Here is a 25,281-nt window from a genome sequence, read left to right on the forward strand (position 1 = left end):
CCGAGTATAATGATGAAGATCTTTATTCTAATCAGATTACTATAGATTCATAACAAGAGGCCCAGGGGCTTTAATGGTCATCTGACTACCTTTGCAATAGCCGTATTGGAAATTAATTAGATATGGTGTCATGGTAGCCATCTTCGATTTGATATCAATCAGAGATGTAACAACACTTTGTCAAGATCATATCAGGGTAATTCCAGGCAAGTTTTAGCCATTCATTTTCACAATTTTGACAGCCCTCCATCCCAGCATGCTACAGGCCAAATATGATTACCCTTGACCTGTCAGTAAGTTAGAAGAAGTCGTTCAAAGATCTTAGTCTACTTGACCCCCTATGACCTTGAAAGGAGTTCAAGGTCATTCATTTTCACAACTTTGATAGCCCTCAATCCCAGCATACCACAGACCATATATGAATACCTTTCAGTTAGTTAGAAGAAGTTGTTCAAAGATTTTAGTCTATTTGACTCCCTGTGACCTTGAAAGTAGGTCAAGGTCATTCATTTTCACAACTTTGGTAGCCCTCCATCCCAGCATGCTACAGGCCAAATATGAATACTCTGGACCTTTCGATTAGTTAGAAGAAGTCGTTCAAAGATTTTAGACTATTTGACCCCTGTGACCTTGAAAATAGGCAAAGGTCATTTTTTTTCCACAACTTAGGTAGCCCTCCATATCAGTATACCACAGGCCAAATATGAGTACCCTGGACCTTTCGGTTAGTTAGAAGAAGTCGTTCAAAGATTTTAGCCTATTTGACCCCTGTGACCTTGAAAATAGGCCAAGGTCATTTTTTTAAAAACTTTAGTAGCCCTCCATCCCAGCATGATACAGGCCAAATATGAGTACTTTAGGCCTTACGGTTAATGAGAAGAAGTCGTTTGAATGAAAAGTTTATGCACGGCGCACAACGACGGACGGTGCATGATGACTATAAAAACCGTACAGAAGAAATTCAAGGAGGAAAACATTTCATCATAGGTTTTATTTGATAGCGTAAATGGAAATGAAACTTCTCATTTTGGGAATCAAACAATAGCACAATTCATAGTTGAATCAAAATAAAATGTGCTGGTAATTTTTTCTTTTTGTATACAGAATCTTTCATACCTAAATTAGTCTATACAAACACATTAATTAACCATCGAAGACTTGTTTATGACAACATCGGACATATTTAGAGTACCAGTAGTTTCAAAATCTTCCTACCTTTTCTTTGTTTTTACAAATTTGCATGCTTTTAATAATACCTTGACATCAAGTCTTATAATAGCACAATGCATTTTTGACCTTCTTATGCCTTTGTGTAAATGCATACCTGTATGTGTTTGTCTCAAAACAGATCACTGTAGTTTAATGACACGTCTCCTTTGACTCTCTTATAATATTATAATTCACTGAATATAATCGTCGTATTATTAGGATCCAGCAACGACGATTCTTTAATGCAGAACAGATGCCTCAATACATGTTTGCTTTAAAATGTTTATTGCACAAACCAGTGTGTCAATCACTTAGCTTCCTAAAGGACCCTTCGCAAATGAAAAATGTGAAATTAATGTCACAAAGCATGAATGAGAAATGTCGTGGCTCACTACTATCACTCTTGTCTGGTGGAATCACTGCGATAATAAGATAGTTAGTGTATTATCAATTCATAAATTAAAAATTCTATCTACACACTGCTGGTCCCTTCACTTATCCAGTCGACATATAGGGTTATCATAAACCATCTGCAGATCTACTTTTGGTCCAATCAGAGTCCGGATGTCGTCAATTTTATACTTGATCATCGTAGGTCTGGAAAAAATGAAGGCTTATTTAAGAGTTAAAAAAGATTAAGGTTTTAAAGATATTAAGTATGGCAGGCAATTTATTAATACACTACCATTCTTTTCTAACTTTTCTATCAGTCCTTATTTACCATAACAAAGGGCTTGTTATGAAAAATTTCTACAAAAACAATGAACCATTATTGAAAAACCAATAGTAAAATGGGTAACTGTTTCAATTGACGGGTATTTAGTATCAATTCTTCTGTCCTAATGTATTGTTTTGTTTTGATTGTGAATTTTCTGTCTAATACTGACCTTTCCAGAGACAGTCCCCACGCTATCACAGAAACATCTTCTGGTAATCCCATTGGCAAGAGCATTTCTGGTCGAAAGATTCCTGAGTTTCCCAGCTCCACCAATTTTTGTAACCCTGGATAAAGTGACATTGATCAAGAAGATAGTTGTTGGCCATTTTACAAACCTGTGTATAGTGATCTGGTTACCTTGACAAATAAAATTTTGACCAAAAAACAATCCCTCCATGCAAATCTTTACCTAACATTGCTGCCATTCACTGAATTTGTCAGTAAGTTAGAAGGAAATGTCTGGACAAAGGTTTTCTACAAAAACCTGTTTATAGGAACCTGGCAACCTGGTTACTTTGGCAACCAACATTGCGATAAAATCACTAAATCTGCATAATTTGCACATCTACATGCGGTCCCCAACATTGCTGCCAAATTTTATTGAAATTGATGCAGTATAGTTTAGGAGTTGTTCAGATAGAATGAGAGTATACTCCACTCTCAAATTCATTATGGGAGTATAACAAAACTTTTGTTAAAATTCTCCTAAGGGACAGGGAAAAGACATTCAGATCTGCAACATAACAAATAGCTCTATAGACTGAGCCAAAGAAGCATGCTCTGTGAATGACAGAGACAGTGATTTTGTACCAGCCATATCGACCATTCCTTTAACAGGTATAAGTCAGGTATAAGTCAAATAGAAACATTTTATGGTGTTGAGATTAGGGCTGAAACGATTAGTCGAATAATCGGAGGCGATAAGATTAATGAAGCTAATTGCTGATAATCGATTAAAGATTTTATTAATCGTTAATCGTAACATGCATAGCCAGTGCATTGTAAGCTGACTAAACACGTTGACAGATCATGGATTTCTGAGTAAGCCATTCCGACTGGAGTTTCATCTCTTTTTGTACATGTTTTGAACTCAACAAAGCATATATGATGTGAGAAATACTTGTTTAATTACGTCTCTGTGGAAGTTAAAGCCATTAATCAATGAAAAAGTGGGTGTCATGAGAAAGCTTGCAACACGCTGTTCGCCAATTTTCACTAGCGATCGACTCCATGTTGTTACGTCACGGAGGCCTAATCGCCGTCGGGACGCTCGGGAGCGGAAGGAGCAGTAATCTTGAACATTTAGATTTTACTATTGCATGTGTTTATCATATAAAAAAGAATGTTTTTGTTCATATTCTAATTGAATATAAGAGTTGTTGATTTATTTTGTTTTTTTGATCACGGAAATAAAAAAGTTCATTGACGAAAATTTGGTCATGTTGCTCCGTGGCGATCCAGATTTGGTTGATTAGTCGTACGTGTGAAGGTCACGTCAAAACAGCAGGTTAGCAGACTTGATTTAAACGATGTTACGGAAGACAATACAGGAACGGAATTCAGAGCTTATTTGGGATAAAATATGTTTGTTTTGTCAATAAATCTATTCTTATTTGTTGGTAGGCTTATATTATATAAGGCATGTCCTCTGTCATATTATACGGTAGGTGTTATTATTAGTTGATAACAAAACATGGCGGACGTTTTCAGTAGTCAGTAGTGAAACAATATAGTTGCCTTCAATTCAAACGATTAATCGATTAGTAATCGATTACATGTGACCGAATAATCGAATAAAAAAATTACTAATCGTTTCAGCCCTAGTTGAGATGTACACCTAGTATGTACCTTCATGGTAGCCAAAGATCTCCATGCTTGGCTCTGTGTAGGGATTGTAAGCGGGTTTGAAAGAAATCTCCTCTATGCCCAACTTTTTGAAAAATTCTTTGATGATGCCCATAAGGTCACCCAAGGTCAAGCCTCGGTCTGCCACTACGCCCTCTATCTGGTGGAATTCAGCGAGATGAGTGGCGTCTGTCGCCTCATTTCTAAAGACTCGGTCAATGGAGAAATATTTCACAGGTTTGAACTCCTCCTGTAAGTATAGAAGTATTAGTTAAAGAGAAATTCAATAACCTCAAAAACAAATTTTACATTCTTTTTACACCTTATGTTAATTTTTTTTTTATGTCGTCTGGTTTATTTTACATCCTGTTACAAGGCAGTGCCAGTAGAGAAAAAATACCGACCAGGGTACCGTTTCACAAAGCATACGTAACTTTACGGGTACCCGTAACCTGTACGTAAGTTATCTTGACCGTTCACAAAGCACACGTAAGTTACGGGTAAACGTAAATGACTTACGGGTACACGTAAATAACGTCATAACCGTACGTAACTTACGCCAACAAAATACCACCCGTAAACCCCACGTAAGTATGATACAAGTCACAAAATCGTTGTTGTTTGGCATATTTAAAGTCTCATAACAAATAGCCAAACAAATTACATAAGTTTTAAAGTTTTCTCACTTGGATTGTCGATGCGGAAATTTCCACGCCGTCGACGGTATTTTGTATTTTTCTACTTTTAAAATGTTTTATTTGCTTTTTATTTTCATTTCATATTGATTAATCATGTCCGTGTGTTGCAGGGATACTGTCTTTTTTATCACTTAGATAATTTTTGCAAAAGAAACAGGGGCTAAATCCCGATATTCGCATATTTGTTTACGTCAGAGCAATGGTCGCTGATTTCAGTAGATCTAAATCTAATGTTGTAATCGTTCCGTTTCGTATTGAAACCTGACATTATTTCTGGATTTTGTTGGTTACAAACACATATACTGTATTGTAAACGTTATGTTATACAGACTGTATTAGCATGTATACATGTAGAGTCGCATCACTTGTTTCAATCATTAAGGTATCTCCATTTAATTAACGCGTCACAAGATATTGATGATACAACGTTATTCGAACGTTAATTACGTCAAATTTCGCCGATATTACGGACATCACATCAACAATTCGTGACACATAAACAAAATAGTACAACTAATATATGTACTGAATCCATAAATTCATCCTTAGGAGCAAATACATTTCAACATTAACGTCACAAGTTTGAAACCATCTTTTTTTCTATTTGAGTAGACCAACAAGAGTTTCTTGACAGTTTAATAGTAATATAATTATGAATATCGTAAAAGCTACAACTGCACACTGAAATAATGTGTTATAAGTTATTAACTACGATCACAAGTGCTCATTGCTACGTCATCGGAATGTTCAAAACTGTACATTACATTGTACAACAAATGTTGGATGTACTTACCAAAGGCATACGATAGTATAACACAACATTAATTATATAACTTTGCTACACTTTTATAACACACGTAACTGTTACAAGTATGTGTTTGTGGAAAATGGCATCGCAGGAAGCAATACGTATATTACGCACCCTTGGTTTAAGTCAAAGGGAAATAAAGAATACCTAGCAATATTTTGTGGTATTGTGATACTGTGATAAGTTTGTGAACATATATATGTAAATGTCTTTAACGTCTTTTATCATCATTTGGACAATAATTGATGTTTAATCATGTGTATATATGTCTCATCAACTCAAAAACAAATATAAAATGATGTGTTTTGCTTTTGTTGTCTGTGCAATCAGTAACTCATTCCGTATAGGGCATAATACCTAGGATTTTTATCGGAATAAAATTAATTATTTCCAATACTTGTATTCTGAAGTAAAATAAAACCTAAAACTTTTCAGTGATAGTTTAAGTGTAAAGTATTTAATATTTGTCACCGAAGAAAATTTTGAATTCGTCTGCTCCTGTTTTTATATCCCGCAACGATGTTAAGGGGTTATACTGGAATCGTGTTGCCCGTCTATTCGTGTGATTGTCTGTCTGTACTCCTCCTAAAATTTTTAACAGAATTTGATAAAATTTGGTACACAGAACCCTGACATAAAGGGAAGTTGCGTAAACTATGTAGGGTTCTGCAATGTCCCATATTAATGGAGCAACTATACAACGCCAATTTCAAAATTATGAAAGTAATTATACATGAACACTTTCGATTGATAATCCGGCAAATTCAAATTACAATCATGAAACTCTAATTCTTCGGTGGTGAACAACAGCAGATCAACTCAACTTGATAAGAACTTGTACGTACAAGATACTGAGTTGTACGTACAAGATAATAACTCGTACATACAAGATACTAACTTGTTTGTACAAGATAAATAAAATTATATAGTGGCCCTAATAAGCCGCCGTAAATATTAAATTAATAGCGAGACATTTTTTTACATATAAATATGAAGTCTTTTCGAAAGAAAAATATACGGCAAGTCTACAAATGATAAACCAGGCGTCTTGTGAACGGTACAGTAGATATAAAGTATGGTCGTTATGTTTGTTTTGGAAAAAATATTATTTAAATGCACGTATACACATGCATGAAATAATTGAAACCCGCAAAAAAATATTGAAAATTATGCCAGATTGAATTTCTGAGGCAGTGCTCGGTAACACATAGACACCATTTTGTACGTATACCCGGCCGAAAAGTATAGTAGGCTGTCAGGTACGTATATTCGTTCTAAAAATTACGGTATATAGGTATTATAGACACATCAAATTATTTAATTCGTTCTGTTTTTATTAATGCTACACACATAGATTGTATGTATCTCAGTTTATTATTCACATACATGTATATGTAATCATCTAAATCGTGTGGTTTTGATTATTTTGGAGAATAATCTGGATAATGGTAGCAAGAAGCAAATGATGGGCACTAGCAAATTGTTTTCACATCTATATCTGAGAAAATAAAGATCGATTGTTTTGACATTATCCACTTCCGGTCTACGTTACGTGCACGTAAACCTGCACGTAAGTGCGGAAAGTTACGTACAGCGTCGTGAAACGCCCTTAAAATTTACGTACACGTAAAGATACGTGCACGTAAATCCTAAGTGTACCCGTAAAGTTACGTATGCTTTGTGAAACGGTACCCAGCACAAGAAGTCTTGTGAGCTATCAAATTACATTTTGTATTTTTTAACCAAGATTTAAACTGAATATTCCAATGCACTCTTTTCCTAAACAAAAAAAATTCATATTCATTTTACACATCTTTTATACAGTGTATATGGACAAGCAAATAACATTAAATAATCCTCCACAAACAATGTGTGCTAAAACTTCAATTCTCTGACCTGTTGGGCAAGTTTGTATAGCATTCTGGTGCTGACAGCTGTAGTATGTGTCCGTAATATATTCTTCTTGGCTTCTTCTAATTTCCAGTCACAGTTATATCTACAATTTACAGAAGCATTACAAGAAATTAATATAAATTTATGTCATATTTTGAATTCAAATTATCTTTGAAATGGTTTTCAGTCAGTAACTTTCATACTTGATAATATCAGGGGGGCTGTCCCTTTTGAATTTGGAATGTTATGTACATTGTAACTGGGAAACATGAATATACAGTCAAATTCTCTAGGGAAAGGGGCCTTTACTTGGCCTTAAATACATCCAAAAATGTCACTAGCAACTCACCCTTGGGAGCCATATCCACCTTCAGAATGAACTTTCTTTACTCTTGCCAAGTAGTCCATTGGGAATTCATCAGCATATTGAGGGTCTAAAGAGGGGAGAAGTTAAACAGTGATCATTGTGTATAACTATAATTAAATGATCATCTACTATATCTTATCATTCATAATTCAATCAAATCAGAAAAGATAAGAAATTTTTTCAAATCTATCAATTAAGACCACCCAAGGGACAACAAAAACTGGTCTCCATAGATAAATTTGTTTAGCCATAATTTAAGTTTGAAGTTTTAGAAACAGGATGTGTAAAAGACAAACCCAAGACAAAGGTCACAGTGACCTACTTTTATTACAACCTGGTGAACCTGAGGCAAGCAGTGATGAAGATAGGTTTTGGACAAGATAATGTACTGAAAGATGTAAAGATGGACTGAGGAACGATACAAATATACAGTCATCTTGGTCTCATTAGAAGCATCCAACCTTCAATGGACTAACCTGAGACAAAGAAAGTGTCATGAGCGTCTCTTGCAGGATGTTGTTGGGGCTGGAAAAGGGCATCAAAGTTCCAGAAGCAGCTTTCAATGAAATTGTTGGTAGGCATTTCTGTGAAACTGTAAGCAAAAGAAAATTAAGTATAAGAAGAAATTTTGATGTTTATCAGTTGACACATTATAGAAAGTCAACGTTTATATTTGATCAATAATGAATTGAATTTGTATGTAATTTGCTATCTTTAACTTTGAATATCATTTTAAGTCATTTGGTTTATCCATCTGTGAATAACAAATTTCTTTGAAAAGCTGTTTTAATATCTGAATGTATTCATCATAACTAAAAAAAACTTACCCCATTTCCAAGAAAATTTGTCGATATTCTGCCCTGACTTTCAGTAAGGGATGAACATGTCCACATGTGGGAGGCACACCTAATGCATCAAAGTTGAAAGGCTTGAATGACTGGTCCTTCCATGTTCCACTGAAACATAATTTTTGATATCAAAATCAAATTGCACATAGTTATTTTAATACGTTAAGCGTTAACTTTAACAATTCTCCTTAGCCATTACCTAGTCCAATGAAATAAACTTTTGTGAATACAGTCAAACCTGCTGTAACGGACACCTCTACATAAAGGACACTTGTCTATAAAGGATAGACTCATCAACCCACGAGGTGCAATTTACTACAAGTACTTACATAATTGACCTCTGTATAAAGGACACCTCTACATAAAGTACACTTGTCTATAAAGGACATCTCTACATAAAGGACACTTGTTTATAGAGGATAGACTCATCAACCCATGAGGTGCAATTTACTACATGTACTTACACTTACATAACTGACCTCTGTATAAAGGACACCTTTACATAAAGGACACTTGTTTATAAAGGATAGCCTCTACATAAAGGACACTTGTCTATAAAGGACACCTCTACATAAAGGACACTTGTCTATAAAGGATAGACTCATCAACTCACGAGGTGCAATTTACTACAAGTACTTACATAATTGACCTCTGTATAAAGGACACCTATAAAGGAGTTTTGTCATGTCTCTTTGGTGTCCTTCATAGACAGGTTTGACTGTATTACAAGGCAAAATCCATATCACATGAATTTATCATGTAAAATTTAGTCATATTATACAGGACCAGAATGTAGTATTTAGTAGTTAGTATATGATCAAGTGTATTTTAGTTTGGGAAAGAATCTTGACAAAAAGATCAAAAGACTAATCTAATGTCGATATTCAGTCTAGTGATATTTTGAACCTGAAATATTGTTTCATGCAACAGCGTACATCTAGTCTACTTTGATTTGTCAAACTTGTATATTTCTGCAAATACATCTACTCTCATCCACTAATTCATTATGCCTTATTTTGTCAATATGATTTTAAGGATGCATACTTCTGTATCATTTCTGGAGTCAAGTCCACTTCCTGTTTCATTATTTTCAATGAAAAATTTTCTCCCTTTTTTAGTCGGTAACTTGTCAGCTTCCTGTAAATATATTCATTAAATACAACAAAAACTACATACAAATACATGTACCTATATACCATAAACACACAACTGTGTGTGTGTATTCATGTTTTAGGATAATTCTTATTTTCATTCAGAAAATTTTCACTCCAATATGATTGTACTTATTGCATTCCCTTGCCATTAGTAAGAAATATGTTGACTAGAAGTACATTGAATTACTTATGAAATATTATGATTGTCTTAAATTAAACTGTTTTTTTTCTTCAATTTATAGATTCACCGGTAGTTAAACTTCATTCAGGAAGGTATCTAACAACAGACATTGGTTTAAATCAAAGCATTTTGCTGGCTACCAATAAATTTCACACAAATCATTCAAATTGGCTCCATTTGAATTATTCAGATAACATGAAGTTTTTATACAGTGTTTATAATCCTCAGACTGACAATGTCAACAATTTATTAGGGGGTTTAACATTACATACAACTAGTCCTCCATCTCTGGTTTGTGAGGTTAATTCCATGTGGAACTGTAATACCAGATGCTGACCATAGGTCTGTGATTTTTCTCTGTGTACTCTGTGTTTCCTCAAATACAACAGCCAGGATACTACATCCTTAAATGACCTGGGTTGTCCAGATGATGTCAAACAAAATATATAAGAGACTGCCATCTTTTAACTCAACTTACATCTCTGTGATGAGTTTCCTTTTTTTACACTCGGCTTTCTGAGCATCTGTCATGTCATCTTTCCCTTGATTCACTCTCTTTAGACATTCTTGTACAGTATCAGTGATACTCTCAGTCTGAAAATAACAATGTTTGAAAACACAATTAACAATAGTTGGATACATTAAAATCAAAACTGGAAATATTATCCATATCTTTTAAAGATGAAAATGATTTTGTCAACAGTATTACAGAGATTAAACTGCAAAACAGATTAAAGCATTATGCTTAACCACCAAGTAAATTTTGCAGTTTATAAAATTACCAAATCTAAGTTACAACAAAAACTTACTGTATAGGTTTTCATTTACCGAGGTCAATGTTTTTGTGAATTTAACTATAAACCAGAAAATTAAATTTTAGCTGTTTCGAATTTTTAGATCTGGCTTTTAGGGTATATACAGTGTGATTCAACTATTTCTAAATATTTAGAGGAGCAAATTTTATACTCATAACAATGTCCTATGAAATCGTAAAAATATCATTCCAGTGAAAATAACAGGATATATGGTACATATCTCATCTCACTCATTTGTATTGTTTAATCATGCATACAAATTACATATACAGAGAGGGATACAAACTTTTTTGGTGACTTTGGGTCCACCTTCAGCTTTCTTGTCAATCTGTATCCAACCATTCTGCATGGCCTTACTAAAGCCAACTTTTGCATTAGGAACAGACTTCTACAAAGTACAAATAGAAAAGAAAAAAAATAGAGCCAAAATTATTATTTACTGAAGCTTCAAATGTTATTAAAAAAATTAAGACTTCATCTACCATAACCAGATGTAGATAATGTATTCGATTCCTAGAATATTCAAAGGCAGAAAATGTAAATAAAATCATGGTTTTTGAGTAGCCTATTCATGATTCTATAGGGTCATTATAGGGTTACCAGAAACATATATCTTTTCATATGGCCTTTGTTCATCAACTAATACTATAAGAGCTGTATCAATGTTTCTTTATGAATTAAGTAATACTAAGATGTTACCATAATTTCAGCCTGTGCAATTCCTTCAGAAGGAACAGCGTAGAAAATGCGGGCTTCATGGCTCCCTCCATCAGCGATGGATTTTCCTTCGTCTGTCAATTGCCAGCATTTGTCAACACATTGTTCTGCAACAATCTTTTTATGCAAACAAATTGTTAATTTTTTCCTTGTCAAAACAATAAGTCACACTACCTAATACAAAATTACAGTGACATAAACACTTAGCAAAATAAAAATAACAAGAATTCCACAGAAGTGGATGTGTCGCCTGCACAGCATCACAAAAATTGCTATTTATTATTGAAAATATTGTTAATAAATAGGTGAAGTTATCAAGTCCCATAACTCTTGCAAATATTGATGGATTTTGACAAGTATCAAACCACTCTGAGATCTCATTAATATAAAGCAATATACCTAATTTGGTGGAAATTGGACAAGAAATACTAAAGTTATCACACGGAAACCATTTCCCTGATGCCGACATAGTGATACCTAAGTGTCTCCCTATGTTGCAGGCGACACAAAAAAAGGTTTTAATAGTTAATAGTGATACCTTCACCTTCTAGCTTCTTGCTATTGGGGATTTCCTTTTAGGTCAGTCGGTAGAGCAGCAGAGCAGTAATCCGGGGGTGCTGGTTCAAGCCTATAGCTAACTAGGCTTGAACCGGTGACCCTGGATTACTGCTCCCCTTTCAAACATGTTTGCCCCCATACACAGACCAACCAAGGTTTTGTTTCCTGAGCTAAAGGGAAATTATCCGTAGCGAAAAGTAGTGCTAGAACCGGTATCCGGATAACCGGCCCACGGTTCGGTTTCAGCTTGTATCTGGTTAGCATTTAAGCTATCTGATAACCGCCATATACATTTCGTACGGCAAAAATACTCCCCAAAGTAATGAAATTCCTGTACTAACAATTGTCTTTGCCAATAGTATAAAGTATATATGCTTTCAGAGGCGCAATTTTGTAATGAAATTAAAAGTGTTACGACAACAGTGTTGTTATCGGAAACTGGGTTGTCACTAAAACGCTTATAGGTGTCACTTGGCTTCTATGCAAATGTTGCAGTGAGTGTGATGTGTGCAAGTGCCGTGTGCAAAAGAAACCATGTGCAGGAAGTAGGCCTACTTTGACATTGTAAGTGTTTACACTGATTTCCATTCACTGTCATGGTTTTATTAAAACAAACAAAATAAATCTAATTCAAAGTAATAATTCTTTGTGTTAAATTAGTGTTTCCTGAAAGATATGAACGATTGTTGTGGAATCCAGATGAAATATTGACAAATTCATGGCATTGATGTACGATTGTAATGTTATTTTAAACAGATACAAAATTGAACGGTTATCCAGTTACAGTTCGGTTAATACTATCCGGTTAACCGGTTGGCATTATTACTAACCGTTCCATTACTAGCGAAAAGCCAGAAGACGATCATATCACTAAGTACAATTAAAACCTGCTACCGTAATAATTCAGAATTTGGAATGTTAATATAATGCATTTTATCCACATGTGTCATGCAACAAAATAATCAGATAACTATGGAATACGTGTTTTCATAAGGAAAGAGCAACAATTTAGCTCATAAGAGCTCGCGCATTGAAAATCAAAGCTCAGTTCCAGTACCATGTACGTAAGCAAAAGTATGTACTGAGATCAATGACCTGCATGCATGCATGGCTAAAATTTTTTCGTACTTCTGGTTTAACCTGTTCCGGTTGTGCGTTGCTCCTGAACTGTTCTCCGCAGTAAATATATTAAACTAATGCAAATGCATTAACAAGTGTGATTAAACATTTCAATTTTTCAAATAAAAACACCTTTGAAATTTAAAAGCTATGGAATGCAGTCAAAATATCCACCAAGCGAAGATGAGCACAAGGAATCATGACGTCACATCACGTCAACAAATGGAGCAAAATCATATGATTCGCATACGCGGCACCCCAGGCCTGAGACACCGCACAGACACAGAAAATCAATGTCTTAATAGAATTCAAGCCTACTTTTTAGTTTAAAGTACGTCCTTTTATTTGTAAATTATGTCTTGAAATAGAAAAGAAAATAAACAAGTAGAGCTTCGATCATGCATGATTCATATTAATTTTTTTCATACTAGGCCCTACTTTCACTTTATTTTACTTTCACTTTACTTTTGCCGTATGTGCAATTGTGCATTAGACTGATCTTCATCAACCTCAATATGTTGAAGCCTGGTTCATATCACATGCAGTATTTTTCGAGTTATCTTTATTCCATAGAAATAACAGCAGACACGCCACTACAAAACTTTCTTTAGAAAGTAATTCAGCATAACTTCGACCACTCACTTAACAGCTAAGCTTAGGTACATGATCTATAAAGTTAGCCTATTACCACGAGATTGCATCACTCGCTGACCATAAGGTCTCATACAGAATCGACAAACCAGTGGATATACGTGATTCTACTTACATAATTTAGTGACTGTAAACTCTTGACGGCTCCAACTACCTTTTGGTGATCTACAGACAACTGTGAAGCTAAATCTTTCGTGTCTACTCCTTCTGAACTATTGACAGCTTCCAGCACAGCTCCTGAAAGGTCCGCCATGTTGTCACACATGCGTTTCCGCGATCCTTCTTTCTGCGTTTAGCCGGTATTTTTTTTTGCGGAAAAAAATGTATTAACATCACTATCATATCTAACTTATATTAAATATTTATTTCTTATAATTATAAAACTCGTTTTAGGATTTAGGATTAAAATTCCTATAAATATTTGCCGCGGAAAACCGGGACACTCCTCCATTTCAGGTGAAGGTCATCTGATGGTTTTGCAACAGCAGACAGCTAAAAAGGTTATTCCACAACAACATTGACCATTTTGTATAATCATGGCACTCCGTGGACTAAGATCTGTGAAATTCGGGAGGATACAGGCTTTCTGTACATCATGTAGAGCACAATCTGCAGCTCGTATCCTTTTGGTTTAGTGTCAAAATAATTAACGTTTTATTCACCGTTGACACTGCATAAAAAGCCACATATCAGTTGGTAGTGTACTAAAATATAGGCCTAGTGTTATGCCTACTGTATGTATCCCAAGTTTAGGGAAACAGTGAGAAATACCTTGACAAAAAGAAGCAATACAAAGGATAGATATGACTTAGAATTGATATATACTCGCTATTACTTTATACGTCATATGTGACTTATATGTCAATCATTAAAAAAAGTAACTAGTTATATTAACGTTATATAATTTGAGGTCATGTAAATCGTGTTACATAATCTAAACTAAAACAGCCAACTTATTCATGTGAATGAATACCTTAAGGCATGTTCATTAATTTGAAGCATTTGGCAGTATGCTTCCAGCATTTAAGATTATGCCATTTTTAAATAAAAATATATCCAACGAACTTCTTCACGATTACCCTAAGCATAACTTACATGTAAGTGTTAGCCTACATGTGTTAGCGGAATTAGATTGGGTCGATCATCTGAATGACCAGGTAGATAAATCAGTAGAACATCAGGCTAGTGAAACTGTTTGGAGCTCCTGGGTTTGAGTGCTGGTCTGGTTGCCACATTTCCCCTTCTCCTGTTAAAGTTGTATGGTCTATAACTTTCGCTCTTTTTGTCATAGTGAAAACAGTTTAAGTGTTATACATATTTTTCTCCGTCTGCCTGAGATTTAAACTTTCTAATTTTACCATTTTTTATAAAGTTGCAGCACTGGAAGTATCTTTAATTATAAAAGTAAAAAATCTTTTTAACGTGTACACGTGAAAAATAGGCTCGAAAGATGCCGAATCATTCCGAATTCTTCCGAACATCGTCGCGACAATCTCGAAGTAAAACGAGAGTTGTGAAACCAAGAGAAAATATCAACAATTTTTCATAAACAAAACATGTGGTCGACCTCATCAGACTCTATCTACAAAGAAAATAATGCTCGCACATTACAATATTTGATATACACAATATTTTACGGTAATGTGTAAATTGGATGTTTCAAAAATTAATTTGTGGACATATACCAGCATGATTTGCTCATGTAAGCCAGAAGGAAAAGTAAACAAACACATGTGTGCTTACGCTAGTTACCTGGCTCACCACGTGCAGGTCGTGTCGAACGTCAGTCACGTGATACGATACGGAATCCGACAAAACATGAAGTCACTGAACATGGCGGTGATTGAAGGCGCTTTATTCAAAACCAGGAATATATGATTCCTAGATTTCGGCTCTCTTATAGGCTGACATATGCTTTTGGGGAGCTAAATCATCAAGTTACATGTCAATGTTTAAATATAAAATGTTTAAGTTACATATCGTTACAGTGAAATTAGCAGCAATACAACTTTAAACACAATTAGCAAGTTTGCCAACCTCTGTTTCAAGCATTAGAAAATATATGTTTAGGCTGTGTATATGGGAACTTCTGAGTTGTTATGTCATCGGGGGTGAAGACTTAGAGATTGAAGCTTGGAGGCCACAGAATTAGACTGGGCCAATCGTTTGTAACCAGGAGGCTCAATCAGTAGAGCATCCGATTGATTGTTCGAAGGTCCTGGATTCAAGTCCCTATCTGGCCGCTACATTTTCTCCTCTCCCATTACATATGATTTAGTTTTGGTAATGTAAAGGTTTACTGTCTGAAAACATAGCAACCAATATGCTGTTTTCTTAAATTTTTAAACTTTGCATAATTTCTTTAACATGATCACAGCACCACCACAAGAACAGAAGTCCCAGAAAGGTATGCTTAAATTTTAAAAAACAAAAAGAGATGTAAATGATAGGCTTGTATGTCACTCATCATTAATTACATACACAGTGAATCTGAGAGAGAGAGTGAAAAGGGAAAAACCATGTATAAGTGAATAATTATTTTTCTGAAAATCATTTTCAAAGCTTTGATTTATTATAGGTTTTAGCTCACCTGGCCCAAAGGGGTGGTTCAGCTTATTCCATGATTCTGTGTCTGTCAGGGGCTGGAAAAAAATCTTTTTCTTGTAGGAATGAAAGGATTTGGTCCATATTTGGTGTACAACATCATTGATTGAAAAGGAACCAATTTTGTATAAAAGGCGACTATATATAAAAATCTGGTTACCTGGTAATTGAATTAATTGCCATCAAGGTTCTGGGTCATGTGAGTACTCTAGGGATTATTGTTTGAGGAGATCAGATGAACACATCACCTAGGCTATATATACCATTGCTGGGTTTGTCGTAACATGCCAGGTGAGTGATTATAGGCCGCCTCTTGTATTAAAGATAATTTAAAGTGAACTCGGTATTTATAAATGAATCAGTATGTTTGTAATCTCCTAAAGCTTAAGTCACCCATGCTCATAATCATTATTATGAAATCAATGATGTAAAAATATTTCATTTTATAGCTTCATTCGATTGGCGAGATGCCCTGAACTTGGAAAGTTTACTGACTGAGGAAGAGATAATGGTACGAGACCAGTTCAGATCCTACTGCCAGGAAAAACTAATGCCAAGGGTTCTAATGGCCAACAGACATGAACGTATGTAACATTGTGGTAAATCTTACCTACAGAGCTCATGATGTGTACATTTTTAGCCCACCATCATCAGATGGTTGGCTATTCAAATCGCCTTTCGTCCGTGGTCCATCCGTTAACAATTCTTGTTACCGCTATTTCTCAGAAAGAACAAAAGGGATCTTTTTAAAATTTCCTACATAGATTGCCCTGGGGCCATAGTTGTGCATATTGCATTTTGGGCCTGATCGGTCAACAAGATGGGCGACCGGCAGCCATCTTGGATTTTGATAGTTAAAGTTTGTTACCGCTATTTCTCAGAGAGTATCGAAGGGATCTTTCTCAAATTTCATATATTTGTTCCCCTATGACCCTGGTTGTGTATAATGCATTTTTGGGACCGATCTGTCAACAAGATGGGTGACTGGCGGCCATCTTGGATTTTGATAGTTTAAGTTTGTTACTGCTATTTCTCAGAAAGTACTGAAGGGATCTTTCTCAAATTTCAAATGTATGTTCCCCTAGGACCCTGGTTGTGTATAATGCATTTTGGGACCGATCTGTCAACAAGATGGGTGACCGGTGGCCATCTTGGATTTTGATAGTTTAAGTTTGTTACTGCTATTTCTCAGAAAGTACTTAAGGGATCTTTCTCAAATTTCATACGTAGGTTCCCCTGAGGCCATAGTTTTGTAAATTGCATTTTGGGACCGATCTTTCAACAAGATGGCTGACTGCAAATTCAAAAAGGTCAATTGTTATTTGGGCTGTAACGAATCTAGCAGTTGCAGCGATATCTGTTAGCTATCAATCTACCAGGAGAATATTATCTTTACAATGAAATGCAAACATGTATGTATCCGCCTTATATCCCTACGGCCAAATAGTCCGAAGGCCCTTTAGTCCTAAGGCCCGTTAGTCTGAGGGCCCAATTCCGAAGGCCCAATAGTCCGAAAATAGATAATATAACTGGAAATTATATGCGATCAGTACTCGAAATGAAACAAACGTTTATTACGGTTTTGATGCAAAAGATTTGTTGTAAATTTATTAAGGTATACTTACATGTATGTGACTATAGATTTGATACGACAAAAGATAATAAACAACGAAATGTTGCGAATTTTAAAAAAACAAGTCAAAGAAAGGGGGTTTATTACGGTTTTGATGCAAAAGATTTGTTGTAAATTTATTAAGGTATACTTACATGTATGTGACTATAGATTTGATACGAAGAAACGCAAAAAATTTAAAACAAGGGGAACGCAATAAGTTGTTAAATACATGTATGTTTTTTAAAGCTTGTATGTTTGTAAGATAATTCATAGAAAGTATGCTAGTGAGATATCTTATAAAATATATCATATAAACTTCTTACATTATTGTTTTTTTTTTTTTCATTTATATTATTTTGACCTTGCAATGCTCCATGAAGAAATAACAACTTGCCGTCCATAGAAATTGTCAGATCAGCAGTGCCTTCGGACTATTAGGCCGTAGGGATATAAGGGTGTCACCTATGTATCAGTGTACATGAAATTTGGTCAGCTAATTAACATGCTTTAAACCTGGTCATTTAGTTTATAAAAGATTTCTTGAAAGGACTGTCAAGAAATATACTCACAACTGAGTTTTCATTTCAGACTTCCACAAAGAGATGATTCCAGAGATGGGAGAGCTTGGGGTCCTGGGACCCACTATACAGGGATATGGTTGTGCTGGTGTGTCTTCTGTAGCGTATGGGTTGATAGCCAGAGAACTGGAGAGGTATGTATCTGTGTGAACTACAACTACTTTTGATTCAGCAATATATGTATATAGCCTGGGACACAGGGTTGTAATGACTTCTTCACATTATAATCATCAGCCATCAAATGTCACTAAATTTTGAATTTTAACAAAGTGCCAGTAAGAATGAAATTTGATTAACCTATTATGCTGATTAATATTTAAATTTTCAAATCTTGGGCCAATTATTACAGGCAAAATAGATTGCCCTTTGTTGTTTATGGTCTCCAGAACCTGTGAATATTAACTGGAAAAAGTTTTAATTGATTTTTTTTATGAAACTATATATGCACTTGTAGATGTAATGTGACATCAAGGCTGATTGTTTATGACCTAAAAAGTAATGACTCGAAATTAATAAAAGATTCTGTGAGGGCAGAATCGATCAATATCAAATTATATGAATAAATATTTGTCAGAACTCTTGTATATGTTACAGCTGATAAGCTTCTTGTGATTTTAGTGATTCAGACATATATTTAATTTGTATTTTGTAAATAAGATACTGGTATAAAGAATTACAAAAGGATAAATATTTAATTATTTATCAGTAATTACTAGATTTAGCAAACCTTTTATTTTGTAGAGTGGACAGTGGCTACAGATCAGCAATGAGTGTACAGTCCTCACTCGTAATGCACCCTATCTATACTTATGGTTCAGAGGAGCAGAAACAAAAATACTTACCTAAATTAGGTATGGCTGAAAAAATAGAAGATGAATCAATTACTGTTAACCAATTTATTTTTGCGTGTGATTTCTGTAAATTTCACAGATGATTAGATATTGCAAACATTAATTACTGCAAAACTGTAAGAACCAAATGTCAAAATTGTGGAATTGGTTGCCTTGAAAAAGACGTTAGATATGAAAATGAGAAATTAAGTCGTTGCAGAAATATTAAAGGGACAATTCAAGAGAACATTAAAATTTGTACATGTATCTGAAAAAACCAGTTCTAATGGAAATTAGATCAGTCGGCGTGCGAAATGTTCAAACTCGCTCGCTGTCCGCCATTACACATTGTGGTCGAACATCTTGTATGCCGAACCCTGTCCCTTGCTCTTAGAGTAATGCTACTTTTGTCTAGAACTGTTAAAATCGCTCTGACAGTAGTGTGTTTACCTTATTAGGTGAATTGTCTTGCCTAAAAAATCATTTTATCACCTCCTCAGTGGTTATGTAGTTCATTTGTTAACGTGCTTGACTTTGGCTCGGTTTTGGTACAGCGTATATACCTGCTTAATCGTATTGATCAACAATTTGTAATTACAACGGTATCAATTAAAATACTAATCAATGACGTGGAATTTGTCAGTATTTTATGTTATGTTTCATAAGAAATATAGAACAATACATTTATGCCATATTTTGCTTCTTGGTTATGTAAAAGAATTAGTCTGGGTGAATTGTCCCTTTAATAAGAGTTTAAAATATTTTGAATATTAATATAAATTTGTACACCTCTTTATTTAGCCCTTATCATAAAAGCCAAAATGAGATACACACCATTGCTATTGATAACATATTTTATCTCTCTTACAATACAAAGATACTGATACCATTGTTTTTCTAATGGAATGTAGTGTCTAGACCATGTACAGATCTATGATTCCGATAATTAGACTTGTGCTCTCCCAAAATTGATCCAAGTAGAAAACAAATTCATTATCAATGTCTTATATAATGTCATATTGTGGTTTTGAATGTATAGAGCCTTATAGTGTGTAATCAATACATATCTACTTGTAACTGTCTTTTGTTTTACATGACTTTACAGCAAAAGGAGAGTTAATTGGGTGTTTCGGTCTGACTGAGCCAAACCACGGGAGTGATCCAGCCTCTATGGAAACCAAAGCTAAATATGATACTGCTACTAAAACCTTCAGGCTGTCTGGCAGCAAGTCATGGTAAAAACCGAGACATTTTCTGAATGATTTATCAAAATCCAGTAATCAATTTAGCAGTAAAATAACAGTATGCTTGGTCAACTGTACTCAAGCAATAAAAGTGTTTCTTGTTTTGGTTGCTATTAGTTGTCCAGTCGCTGTGTGTTTTAGGATAACTAATTCACCAATTGCTGATGTTTTCATTGTGAGTTTCTATTTTAGGATAACTAATTCACCAATTGCGGATGTTTTCGTTGTGTGGGGCAAGTGTGACAGAGACAATAACAGAATCAGAGGATTTATCCTAGAGAAAGGAATGGCGGGACTAACAGCGCCTGTGATTGAGGGCAAGTTCTCCCTTCGGGCCAGTATAACAGGACAGATTTCCATGGATGATGTTGAGGTGCCAGAGGAGAATATGCTTCCCAATGTGTCAGGCCTGGGGGTAAGTACTGTCTTCTTCTAGAAATCAATAAATATAGTAAAGCTGTTAATGTTTCAATGTATTAAATCAGTAATGCAGTACATTGGAAGCTTAAGGTACCAGGTAATACATTTAAAATTGTATAATTCATCCTTGTAAAGCTAAATTTCTAGATTGGATGATTTTGCTGTAAACATTGAGGTGATACTTTATCGTATTGTTGTTGTATTGGTCAATTTCATAAGACAAGTTAAATTTGGTTATGTGCACTATGTAAGAAGCATGCCATTTTTTTCCAGGGCCCATTTGGTTGTTTGAATAATGCTAGATACGGTATTGCGTGGGGAACTCTGGGAGCTGCTGAGTTCTGTCTAGATGCAGCTCGACAATACACAATGGACAGGTATGTTACAATTATAATGTTTCTTAACATTTAATTTAACACCTGTCAGATCTTTATATCTGTATCTGTATTATGTAATGGTGAAATCAAGTAAATAGATATAATTCACATTAGAATTCAAAATAATGAAAGAAAACAATTTTCAGGAGTAATCTCTCATTTCATTAAAATAACTAATAAAATATGGATTTTTTTTTTACTGAAATCTTTAGCTCTTTATACTCCTTCCTATTTCCATTTCAGGATACAATTTGGAAAACCTCTTGCCAAAAACCAACTTATGCAGAAGAAAATGGCAGACATGTTAACAGAAATCACTCTTGGTCTTCAGTCCTGTGTACAGGCAGGCAGATTAAAGGACAAAGGACTGTAAGTTTATCCAGACACAATCATTGTTAGTCAAGCAGTTTAATAGCAATTACCTGTAAGATTTGATTTATTATAGACACTATTTTTCTGGAATATTTAGAGCATGTCTTTATTTTGAGTACCGGCCACCTTATAATTTCAAAACTCCACACTAATGAAGATGTCTATTTTGTAGAATCACTCCAGAGATGATCTCATTGTTGAAGAGGAACTCCTGTGGTAAATCATTAGATATTGCTCGTACAGCCCGTGACATGTTGGGAGGAAACGGAATCAGTGATGAGTACCACGTCATCCGTCACGTCATGAATCTAGAGGCTGTCAACACATACGAAGGTATGCTAGAGAGTAATTCTTAGTTCATATTTCATAGAACGGTTTTATACGTCCTCAGGAGCTGTACCAATACTTTATGTTTTTAGGTTCTACGCAAATATTTTAATTCTATATTAACTAAATTTATTTCACCTTTTCTGTCCTAAACAGTGTTTTATACAATTTCCTTTTTCTTTTATTTCTGTAAATTTAATTTGAAATCAATTTCTCTCATTTGCTTAAAATCAGTGTTTTCTTCTTGTTTTTGGTTTTACTTCTGCAGCATAACTTCTTCACTCTTATAATTTCATAATTGACTGTTCTTGTCATAGAAAAAGAATCAAACTAGGGATGAATGAGTTGTACGACTGTTTCAGGTACCCATGACATCCACGCTCTGATACTGGGTCGAGCCATCACTGGGATCCAGGCATTTACTTCAGACAACTGAGGAGAGCTTGTGTTGATAGACTTTATTTAATCAGCAGCATTTCTCCAGCAAATATCAAATTAACTTACTGTGAAACTGAATCTGGTTGAATCATAATTAAAGTGTTTTGCATACAGCACTAAAAAAAGACTTACTCAAAACATGCATGATTTCAGAAATGTTCTCTTTGTAATATATATATGACCTGCAATGTTATGCTTTGTAATGAGGTTGTCAATTTCAAAGCTTGTGGCGATGATACTAGGAATGTACATTTAGAAAATTCTTCTACAGTGATTTCGCTTTTTTATGCAAAATGCCTAATTGATTTGGAAATAGTTTGCAAGCAAAATTGATATTGTTAATGATTCAAAATAGGAATATCGTATTCTAACAAGAAGGTAGTTAATACTCATTTTTGCAATAGACTTGCACAGAATTACTCTTGGGGACGCGAAGATGTTTTAGAAGTGAATTAATGATGTTGTGAAAATTATGTAAATCATATGAAATATGTCTTTCCATAATTATGTTACATTATACAGAATTGCTGTGATATTTTCTCTTTGATCAAGGTTTGTTTAATGAAGATAAACTTTCAGTGTATGGTGTTAGTAAAGCTAGGATGCAAGGGGGAGTGAAAGTATTGAGAGAAATATATTTGTACAGTGGTGCAACATTGTTGATGTAAAAATCATGTTGTCAATAGATATTATAATTCATGTAGTTGACAGTGGAAGTTAAATAAGATCTAAAACAACATCTGTGATGACAGTAATTCCTATTCAGTCTAGTTTTACACTCATGGATGTGCAAACTACATTTTACATTTACATTCATGTTGATGTGCTTCTGAACATATGTGGTACTGTAATCTCCCAAAAATGTGCATACCCGGTAATTCACACATGCAATACACTATATATGTATACATGGGAGGTCAATCCTTAAATGACTCCGGCTAAAAATAAGATATAGGTATAGGTACAAATATATGTCATGGACGGGAGATCTGATATAATGGATTGAATATAATTAAACTTTCACTGTCAACTTTTAATATATTATCAAGATATTTGGTTTAGGTATGGAAACATATGCTAAAAAAAATATTAGCATATTTTATCATTTAGTCATAAATAGGTTTAAATGCCTTGACTAGTCATAGGAATATGGAACTAGAAGCACACTACATGTTTTTGAGTATATTATATTTTTGTGATTTGTATACTGTTACAATGTGTGAGAAAAATAAAAATTGAAGTCAGTAGTTTAATGTGCATCACTTCAAGCATTAAATCAAAGGAGAGATAACATTTAAAAAATAAATAATTTTTTTATCTACATTTGTTTAAATTTTTTGTATCAGTTATCACCTATCATTTTGATAGTGTGTGAAATAAATCCCTAGCAATGGTTGATGACTTTGTCTTCTGGTCATGGCCATGTGCTTAAAATGTCTCGATGTATTCACTTTGTCTTCTGGTCATGGCCATGTGCTTAAAATGTCTCGATGTATTCACTTTGTCTTCTGGTCATGGCCATGTGCTTAAAATGTCTCGATGTATTCACTTTGTCTTCTGGTCATGGCCATGTGCTTAAAATGTCTCGATGTATTCACTTTGTCTTCTGGTCATGGCCATGTGCTTAAAATGTCTCGATGTATTCACTTTGTCTTCTGGTCATGGCCATGTGCTTAAAATGTCTCGATGTATTCACTTTGTCTTCTGGTCATGGCCATGTGCTTAAAATGTCTCGATGTATTCACTTTGTCTTCTGGTCATGGCCATGTGCTTAAAATGTCTCGATGTATTCACTTTGTCTTCTGGTCATGGCCATGTGCTTAAAATGTCTCGATGTATTCACTTTGTCTTCTGGTCATGGCCATGTGCTTAAAATGTCTCCATGTATTCCCATAAGACCACCCCTGGGTTTCAAGTTCGAATCTCAGCTGGGACAGTTGCTAAGTATTGACTGTAGGTCAGTCTTTTTTCTCCTTGTACTCCAGCTTTCCTCCACCTCCTAACTTTGGCATGTCCTTAAATGAACTTGGCTGTTACAGATACTCCATCGCTAAAAAAAGGTATTTTTACTATCAAACAAGAGGCCAATGGCCTCGTAGCACGATGGTTCAGTTATTAATGTTCAATGATTGGTTTTGACTATTATTCTTGGTTATCACTCATATGCACTGTTTAAACTAATTGATTAGGACAATTAAAATGACCACTGGTATTTAATTGTTATCAATGTTGGTATTAAAACAATCATAAAATTCTTTCAAGACAGATGTCATTCATCAAATGTTAAGTTATATATAGATCAACAGTTTTATAAAAATATTGATTTGTACAGAAAAGGTTTTTTTTTTCTGTGCAGGATTTTAGTGTGAGCGTATGCAGAAGCAGCATCTTCTTAGTCAGAATATTGTTGGGACCAATTCAAATAGCATCAACTTAACTTTAATATTAGAAAATTTAATAAAATTCAAAATTTAACAAAGCTTTTTATTCAAATTTATCAGAATATTGTTATATGATAAAAAATAATTGGGGAAATTTTTCCTGTATGATTGCTTATCGATATCACACATGTACAACTATGTATAATCAAAGTGTTAAGTTGACTAGACTTTTAAAATATACCTGCTGGAGGAGGGCTTTCCAAGGGCCTTGATAACAAAATACATTAATTAACTCTCAACCATTGTTTTTCCCTTTAACAGTAAATGGTATATGTAACACATTTACACACACATATAGGCCTATAAACAGCATCTAGATGAAACTAGGGCACCTGACTTGCGACACTGTCCAGGGAATATAGATTATCCAACACAGGTAATTATGATGTCATGACACTTTGAGTAACATATTAAAGAATAGAAAAATAATGAATATTTCTTAATTGCCTTAATC

At 34.5% G+C, this 25,281-nt stretch overlaps 2 protein-coding genes across 2 annotated transcripts; one reads left to right on the forward strand and one right to left on the reverse strand.

Annotated features, from left to right (window-relative positions):
* Nucleotides 1-972: 972 nt before the first annotated feature.
* On the reverse strand, nt 973-13,861 carry LOC138325799 (phenylalanine--tRNA ligase alpha subunit-like). Its single transcript, XM_069271709.1, has 12 exons — nt 13,697-13,861; nt 11,236-11,370; nt 10,823-10,924; nt 10,200-10,315; nt 9,431-9,523; nt 8,366-8,494; nt 8,015-8,130; nt 7,521-7,605; nt 7,175-7,274; nt 3,776-4,022; nt 2,097-2,211; nt 973-1,806 (listed from the first exon to the last, which is right to left on the reverse strand). The coding sequence occupies exons 1-12, from the start codon at nt 13,844-13,846 to the stop codon at nt 1,701-1,703; spliced, it is 1,494 nt and encodes a 497-aa protein (XP_069127810.1). The 5' UTR covers nt 13,847-13,861; the 3' UTR covers nt 973-1,700.
* Nucleotides 13,862-14,012: 151 nt separating this feature from the next.
* LOC138325800 (glutaryl-CoA dehydrogenase, mitochondrial-like) lies at nt 14,013-23,702 on the forward strand. The gene is made up of 11 exons (XM_069271711.1): nt 14,013-14,199; nt 15,959-15,988; nt 16,635-16,769; nt 18,389-18,512; nt 19,120-19,229; nt 20,314-20,443; nt 20,645-20,867; nt 21,146-21,249; nt 21,493-21,618; nt 21,794-21,954; nt 22,311-23,702. The coding sequence occupies exons 1-11, from the start codon at nt 14,118-14,120 to the stop codon at nt 22,382-22,384; spliced, it is 1,299 nt and encodes a 432-aa protein (XP_069127812.1). The 5' UTR covers nt 14,013-14,117; the 3' UTR covers nt 22,385-23,702.
* The last annotated feature ends 1,579 nt before the right edge of the window (nt 23,703-25,281 follow it).

The sequence above is a fragment of the Argopecten irradians genome, chromosome 6, assembly GCF_041381155.1.
Source record: "Argopecten irradians isolate NY chromosome 6, Ai_NY, whole genome shotgun sequence".
In the NCBI taxonomy this organism is placed as follows: domain Eukaryota; kingdom Metazoa; phylum Mollusca; class Bivalvia; order Pectinida; family Pectinidae; genus Argopecten; species Argopecten irradians.